The 9,104-nt window shown below is 38.2% G+C and overlaps 1 protein-coding gene across 1 annotated transcript in view; it reads right to left on the reverse strand.

Moving 5' to 3' along the window:
- KAT6B (lysine acetyltransferase 6B) overlaps positions 1-9,104 on the reverse strand; it is a 116,746-nt gene that overhangs the window by 52,525 nt on the left and 55,117 nt on the right. The window contains exons 3-4 of the mRNA XM_026851465.1: positions 6,606-6,714; positions 2,631-2,638 (exon numbers count right to left, since the gene is read on the reverse strand). Of these exons, the coding sequence (XP_026707266.1) occupies positions 2,631-2,638; positions 6,606-6,714 (117 nt within the window). The remainder of the gene's footprint in view (positions 1-2,630; positions 2,639-6,605; positions 6,715-9,104) is intronic.

Below are 9,104 nucleotides of genomic sequence, written 5' to 3' on the forward strand. Positions count from 1 at the left end.
AGTCTCCATCCCCTGCTAGATGCAGGAGGAAACATGGTAACAAGTGATGAGGAAAAGGCTGAGGTGCTTAATGCCTTCTTTGCCTCAGCCTTTAGTAACATGACTAGTTGTATTGATGGAATCCAGCCTCCTCAGCCAGAAGACAGAGACTGGGAGAACGACCCCCCTGCATTCCAGGAGAAGACAGTCAGTGACCTACTGCATCACACAGACACACACAGATCTATGGGACCCGATGGGATACACCCGAGGGTGCTGAAGGAGCTGGCTGGGGTGCTTGCCAGGCCACTTTCCATCATTTACCAGTGGTCCTGGCTGAGCAGGGAGGTCCTGACTAACTGGAAATTGGCCAGTGTGACGCCCATCTATAAGAAGGGTCGGAAGGATGATCCAGGAAATTACAGGCCTGTCAGCTTGACTTCGGTGCCCAGGAAACTGATGGAGCAGCTCATCCTAAACACCATCACGCAACACATGAGGGACAACCAGATGCTCAGGCCCAGTCAGCATAGGTTTATGAAAGGCAGGTCCAGCTTCACAAACCTGATCTCCTTCCACAACAGGACAACCTGCTTATTTGATGAGGGAAAGGCTGTGGATGCAGTTTACGTTGACTTTAGAAAGGCTTTTGACACCATTTCCCACAGCATTCTCCTGGCAAAAATGACTGCTCGAGGTTTGGACAATCGCACACTTCGCTGGGTAAAAAAACTGGCTGGACGACCGGGCTCAGAAAGCTGTGGTAAACAGAGTTAAATCCAGTTAGAGGCCAGTCGCAAGTGGTGTTCCCCAGGGCTCGGTTTTGGGGCCACTCCTGTTTAACATCTTTATTGATGATCTAGATGAGGGGATCGAGTGCACCCTCAGTCAGTTTGCAGATGACACCAAGTTGGGTGGGAGTGTTGATCTGCTCGAGGGTAGGGAGGCTCTGCAGAGAGACCTGGACAGGCTGGAGCCATGGGCTGAGGCCAACTGTAGGAGTTTCAATCAGGCCAAATGCCGGGGGCTGTCCTTGGGCCACAACAACCTCCAGCAGTGCTACAGGCTTGGGGAGGAGTGGCTGGAGAGCTGCCAGTCAGATTGGAACCTGGGCATGCTGACTGACAGCCGGTTGAATACGAGCCAGCAGTGTGCCCAGGTGCCAAGGCGGCCAATGGCATCCTGGCTTGTGTCAGCAATAGCGTGGCCAGCAGGGACAGGGAAGGGATCTTGCCCCTGTACTTGGCACTGGTGAGGCCGCACCTCGATTCCCATGTTCAGTTTTGGGCCCCTCGCTACAAAAAAAGACATAGAGTTACTTGAACATGTCCAGAGAATGGCAACGAAGCTGGTCAAGGGTCTGGAACACATGTCCTATGAGGAGCGGCTGAGGGAACTGGGGGGGTGGTGGTTTAGTCTGGAGAAAAGGAGGCTGAGGGGAGACCTCATCGCCCTCTACAGCTACATCAAAGGAGGTTGCAGAGGGCTGGGGATAAGTCTCTTTAACCAAGTAATAAGCAATAGGACAAGAGGTAATGGCCTCAAGTTGCTCCAGGGAAGGTTTAGACTGGATATTAGGAAGCATTTCTTTACAAAGCGGGTTGTTAGGCGTTGGAATGGGCTGCCCAGGGAGGTGGTGTCCCCATCCTTGGAGGTGTTCAAGAGTAGGGTCGATTTAGAGCTTAAGGATATGCTGTAGGTGAGAACTGTGCTAGGTGAACAGTTGGACTCTAAGATGATCTCCAGGGTCCTTTACAACCTAGATGATTCTGTGAATTAATTCAAAGAGTAGTTTCAGAAGCAAAAACACTGAAAAGACCTTGCCATTTGGTTCTTAGTGTAGAGGTTAAGATACAATAAGAAATTTTTGTAGTTAAAACTGAGTCTGAACTTAAAGTGACTATTTTTCTTAAAGTGGCAAATATACTCTGTAACTGCATAGTTGAGTTTGACGCTACACTGTTCCCTCCAATAAAACTTAACAAGTGTTTCATTTAAAAAAATATCTGCTAAGAAATAAGAAAAAAGCTCCCTAGAGTGGCTGATATTAACAATCAATATCACAGAAAGATTTTTCATCAACCATGATTTAACAACTATCTTAACACATTAAAGTGCAATCATAAACCAATTACCTCCATATAAGTACATTTAAGTCAAGTTATCTACCCCGCACAGAAGTGGTTTACTTCAAGGAGCAAGTAAGTTGGGGTTTTAACTGTTGGATTTAACTTTGCCTTAAGTAAATAACCAAGAAGTATAAACACAAGAAACATCCATTCTCACTGGTTGGTAACTATGCACAGATTAGGTGTAACAGAAATTTCTCTGTTAGCAATGTAACATTTCTCATTCAAGCAATTACAAGGCTTAATACATTTGTGAATATCCTCAGGTGTCAGCTTTTACTATTGGACAAAAATTCAAGAAAAAAAACTTATTGGTATTAAATTTGAAGGTTCTGCCTGCAACTCCCAGTCCTTAAGCCACAAGTATCTAGAGGCTGGTAGAGTGCAAATGGCAATCATCAGTATGCACTTGCCATGTGCTTTTACTGTCTTTCCTAGGTATGCACTAGCAGAGAAAGCACAGAAATGTTCACATTTCAAAATAACATATGGTATTGTTCTTTAATGGCTGATAACACTTACAGTGTTCACTTAGGACACAAATTGACATAGTGCAGATGTAACAGTAACAATTACAGGGTAATGCCTACCAGACATGAAGTGGTAATCAACACAGGTTTCACTTTTGAAAGGGACTCTGTTTTAACTACTGTTGTAGTTTAACAAATTTCTGTATCAGTTAAACAGAATCACTGTGACCTTCAGTGATTTTACAGCTAGTTTCTTTAAATTTGAAAGAGTTGAAGAGTGAAAGCATGTTTCTGGCTTCAAAATTCGTAGTATTTCAGTTCTAACTGCAATACACTGAAATCAAGAACATACTATCTTCTCCATATCCAGAAGCTAATACATCTGCCAAGAGGTTTTCAACACTTGATCAAACTCTAGTTTGAAGTGTTTCAGATGGTAATTTCTCCTGGTTCAATCACGTGACTTTCTTTTAAACCTCAGCAGACTTAGTGTAGCACACAATTTAACAGATTACTGGAAATTTAGACATTTGAAGGCTGACAGTTTCCACCAAGAATACATATAGGCTTACTTTAAACTAAAGCTATTAGAAATTAAATGCTTTACATCTTTCTTATCCATTCCAGTAAGAAAAGGTTAAGATGTGATGTTGATGTGGCAGAAATAGGCGAGATCAGGAAGTTAAAAAAGAGCATCTCACTCCCTTGTGACTCGAGGCAACTTCTTTAACCTGCCCACCTTTGTTTTCTCATTGCAACTTTGGGCTTTGTTTATTCTTCAAAAGATTTGACAAAACAACTAGTCTTCTAAAAGAACAAGCATTATATCAGTAACAATAATTATGTACAGTGCGAAGTCAGATATGCTCATGTCTCCAGTTATTTTTAACTGATACAAATGGTGGGAACTAATATATAATTCACGATAAAATCCCGTGTTTGATAACCTTTTAGATAGAAAGCATTATTATTTAGTGTTACTACAGCTATAAGCAGTGAAGATCAGTGCAATATCTCAGTCACGCAGGAGCTTTTCCACCTGCAGGTTTCTTAGCAGTTCATTTTATGTGACTAACCAACGTCTTCCCATAGTCAGCAGTAATTAAGACAATTTCCATATGACCTTATTCTTAAAGCGTACCCTAAGTCTCCTTTATGAAGCAATCTACACAGTCCTTCACAAACCTTTCTGTCCCTATTTCTCAACCTGACTCTGATGTCTTCATTGTTCTGCTCTTCAGCCTTCCCTACCCATCTTTGATTGGTAACCCTCTTACCTTCTCAGCCTAACATACTATTTGTTTGAAAGGACAGTACCCACAGGTATTCTACTTCTAGATATTCCTCCTGCATTTTAAAAATATTTTTATAGTTCCCCAATAACTCAACTTTTTTTTTTTTTTCCTCCTCTTTCCAAAATTTCAACTCCCTTTTAAAATCTCAGCTGCAACTCTAATTGCTCCTTCACCTTTCAACTGGGAAAACAGAAGTAGAGTTTGATTCCAATTCTCGATTCTATTGATTTTGAAAAATCAAAATATAGGGGAAAACAGGAGAGGAAAAAAAAATTAAAAAAAGCAATAATGTTTGCTTTTATACCAGGATTTGTTTTCTCACATCTGACATCCCTCATCTTACTCCTTAGAAAACACCCTGTGCAAAGTGACATAGTGCATTTCATTTCCACTGCCCAAATACATTATCTTCCCAAATAACACAAAATAAGAGTGATATCAGTGAAACGTGCAGATATCCAGATAGTTCTTGCTTTTAGAACACAGAAGCATTACCTGAAGAGACATGAGCAACTGACACAAAAACATAAAGGAAAGCAGACATGCCAGTAGTGGGCACTGCAATTTAATCTCTGATCAACGGAACAATTTGCTTGCTGTGTGCAACACACAATTTTTTATGTTTGTTAGACAGCAAGACCAGCTTTGAGATACACTACAGTGTGCAAAATTAAAAATCCAATTACAATAAACCTCCACTTGAGTGAAGTTTTGTTATTTATAAATTACACTGAGATTGGTTTTTATTTTAGTTAGGCACCAGTAGCTGAAGTTTAACCATCCAGCAATCCAACTGGCAGTCTCAACATTTCATTCTTTATATCTAATACATCTGAGGAACTAATTAAAGATAATTTAGTCTTAATGAGGCAGAGAGAATATATCAGTGTTAATTCAAATAGAAGCTGATCCATGAAAGTCAAGACTTCCAGTTCTAAAGCATCTTAGACCTAACAGGGGATTATTACACAACAGAAGAATAGCTGATATCTAAGCTCACCTGATTAATGTAAACTCTGCATATCAGCGTCTAATAAAGCACAAATCCTACTAAATTTCCAAATATTAGAGTCCAGATTTGAAAAATACAGGAAGCCTATAAACCATTAAGGGAAGACAGTTTAAAATCTATGGGGTTTGGTTTAGCACACTGGGGTGAAAAAGCCACTTCACTGTTAAACATTTGCTTGAATAGATGAAAAAATACACCAGCTAACACACACAAAGAATCTCTCTGGGGTTACAGATTCAGAAGCACGCAATCAAAAGCATATCCTGATAGCTGAAAACACATTTTTGATCCACACTGTCTTGTTTTTACTTAAGTACTTTTTGTAGCTATCATAATATCCAAAGCAGACTATAAAATGATGACACACATGGACTCTGAATTCAAAGACACAAACAGTACTTCCACTTCCAGCCCTCTCAAAAGCAGCGCTGGCTTACACACACTGTACCACTTCACTACTCATTTCCCTCCTGAGCACTTCCCTCTTCTTCATTCTGGCCTAGAAGTTGGCATGGCTCTACAATGACCTGGACTGAGAAACTGATCAAACTTCTTGTCTTATTTGTTCTTCCATCCAGTTTATTTGCAACCAGGTGCCAGCACAAAGAGGTAGTGCTAAGCAGCCTGTGATTTTAAGCAACACTGTTATTTTGTCTTTGAGCTGGGATGGGATGCCCTACATTGCAAAGCTTTACCAGAAGTACTTCCCAAGGCAGCTGAGAGCTTACAGGAGCAAAAGTTTTTTTACTGGTACAGCTAAATAAAAACAGTCCACTCAACTGACAAACTATACTGGCCAAATAAGTCCTCCTCCAGCATAAAGCTATTTTTCACAGGGTTTTTTTTCCAGAATAGTTAAACTGATCAGAGGATTTTTTACATCCAGAACTCTAGAGTTGTGCCAGAAAAAGCTTTATGGCATAGAGCTGCTAAGAGATTTGTCCAAGTTTCTTAGCCAAAACCTTTTGTAAATCAAGAATAACCTAGGCCAAGAACATGTTTGGTATCATCCATGCGCATGCACTGCACAAAGCAACAGCGTGCTACAGTATTTAATTTTTTAAATTAACTTAGTTGTTTGCTTTAAGGAAAGCACCTGCATTCAAAACAGCCACATGGAGTCTGTAAGACCTGCTGCAACACACAGGAATAAGGTATGCAGTAGAGTCACTGTCTTATGCCTGACAAGTAACAGGTGCTTAACAGCTTTAGCATGTTATTTGAAATACTATTCAAATTCCCACCTGAGTAACAAAATAATTTTATTTTAAAATAAATTAAATGGATATACAACAGGCAACAGCAAAGACTGTTACACAGTCTTTATTATTATGATTATTCCTCAGCTTCTGAATTGTTGCAAATCTATACACACAAAATTCTTGACCATCATTTAATGTCACAATGCAAATCTAAGTTTTCAGATCAAACATAGATCCTAAACAGTAACAGAATTTCTGTATTTTACAAGTGTGGTTTCTCTATTAATTTACTAAGCAGATCTATACTTTTGGCATAAAGATTAATTCATACATCTCATTTGTACTTTTCCAGATGAAAAAAAATTTAGTAAAAAGTTTCTCTCACCCCCTGCTTTGTTTCAGTTCTCAATCTATGTCCAAAGAGAGGACGACATTCAGAAGTTTAAAATATTGTTAATACCTTAAAAACAGACTTAAACATAAACACTTATAGTATTTGTAACATTCTGCCAACTTACCACTGCTTCCACAGTCTGCACAAGACAACAGCTCTTCTGGTTTTTTCTCACGATTTGATTCTTTCGTTCCCAAACAAAAGCTACATATCGGGATGGGATCAGCTCGTGGCTAGATTGAAAAACAGACAGAGTTAGCTAGAGAAAGAGGGAAAAGAAATAGCAATAAAAGAAAAAAAGAGTCTTACTTCACTTACCTGACATTTTGATGTACCACTTATTAATTATCAAGACAAATGTCCATTTTACTAACTTTAGAATAACAAATTTTACTGTCTTAACATACTTTATAAATATTAAGGTGGGTCATAATAAACAACCTCATGTACTAATCCATGTAAACCTCTCCAACACAAGACTAGTGTTATCAGAAATGAGGAAAAATTAGAACTTGGGACACTATTCCTGAACACACAATTTCAATGTCAGAACACAATCACTTGGTCTTCAGATGCAATAGCACTCAGAGATTAAGACGCAAACTGGATTTTATTATAGATTAATATAGTTCCTTTCCACACAAAAACCAGGACTTTTTATAAAAACTCTCAAAGTTAAGACATACTTTATTACTTTTCCATCCAATACAACTCTCACCTCTATCAAACTATCATTTTAGGGTAAAAACACTGTATTCAACAGATCAACATCCATTACAGTCTGAGGAGTCCCATCAGCTATGATAGTCAATTGGAATAAAAAACCCATGCAAATCTTTCAATGTCTGGAAGCGATACACAGAACTTTTCAGAGAAAAATTTAAAAACTGACACAAACTTACTCCCTGATCTTCCCAATCTCTTATGTGACAAACTATCTGCAATTTAATACCTCAGTTTCTTCAGGTAAATTTTAGAATTATTTTATTATTTAGAACTATTTAGCCGCATCATCCAAAATATTCATTAATGTCTACATAAAAGTATCTGTAAACAGATCTGTAACAAATAAAATAATGTGCAACTATTTTTTCAAGTGGGATACTCAAATAATAGAGTACCTTCCCTGGCTGGCTTGTAGCACCTAGTATCACAATTACACAAAAATTAAAAACAGTTTCTTTCATAAAGTCATAGTTTCCAGGTTTAGCTAAACAATGCTATTAGTTTTATATATCAAAGTAATTATTTGTTGTTTTCACCTTCAATTTTTACATTTCCACTCTATGCCACAATACTTTGAGAGCTGACAGACTATCTTCACTTGACCTACAAATCTGTATTCCATTAGAGTGGGGAATGCTTGTTTTTAAGGGGATTCTTAAGAAGGCATCAGTTCCATGTAGATATGCCCTTATACTCCAACACAACGTAATACAAAAAGACTGAAACTAGGTTTATATTATTAAGCTTTAGGTCTTAAATCTTAATCTTTAGATCTTAAGTACCAGATTCCAAAGAACACTGACACCAGCAAGGTAAAGTTGTCCTACCCAGACAAGAGGAGCATGCATATCCTCATCCTACCCTACAACCACTTCTATATAAACATACCCTCAAGCATAGTACATTTTCTGAAAAGCTTAGTCCTCAGAAGGTCTGATCACTGTTCGTCTCTTCACAGTCCAATTATTGGAATACTGACATACTTGTATACCCCAAAGAGTACACATAAAAGATACCAGAGCTGAAGACTTGTCGTAAGTATGGAGATATCTGTTCTCTGCCAGAAACTACAAAAGGGAACTGCAATATTACCTTCTTATAATTAATGAGAACAAACACGGTCTGCAGCCCTTAGTGTTAGCAAGACCTCTCATGAATTATACGGATAGCTGAAATATTGACTTGCTACCTGGATAAAAGTAACTGAAGTTAAGAAACCGGCAGATTTCCAATTTAGTCACACTTAAGAAAAAAAAAAAATTAAAGAAAACTGATGTTCTCAGTTTTGTCAGGATGTCACTGAATGAGATCAGTAATTCTATAGGTGGGAAAGGATATACCAATTACCTGCAGAAATTTTTATTTGCATGTTAAAAACAATGTATAAACAAATAAAAGAAAATGAATTAGTTACTCTTCTTGACAATATCATAAATCAAGATATCTGTTCAATCTTTACACTTTTAAACAGGTTTATATTTGGAACAAGACAATATTAACAAAAAAAACCCTAAAATATACCAACAACCAGCTGCATAAAGATGGTCCAGAGCTATCCAAACACAACTGTTCACTTGCAGCATCTTGTGGACATTTCTTAATTGCTACTTAAAGTTTAATACAGATAATTCTAAAGGACAGATTATTCTTTTAGTGGAATCATGTAAAAATCTTGTCTTGGCAACCACACCATTCTCTTTCCCTTTGATATCAACAGTGTTTTAGCTGTTTCAGAAAGGCTCACTTGGATAAATCATTTACAAACATTACATATCATTCAAACCCAGGTCCACAATCTCATTTAAACTTTCCAATAATATTTTTTCCTTGCTCTAGAAAAAAAGACATGGCCATTATCCAACATTCATTTACTTTCCTATCTCAACTCCCACCCACC

This window comes from Athene cunicularia, assembly GCF_003259725.1.
Source record: "Athene cunicularia isolate RWA chromosome 6 unlocalized genomic scaffold, athCun1 chr6_part1, whole genome shotgun sequence".
Lineage (NCBI taxonomy): Eukaryota > Metazoa > Chordata > Aves > Strigiformes > Strigidae > Athene > Athene cunicularia.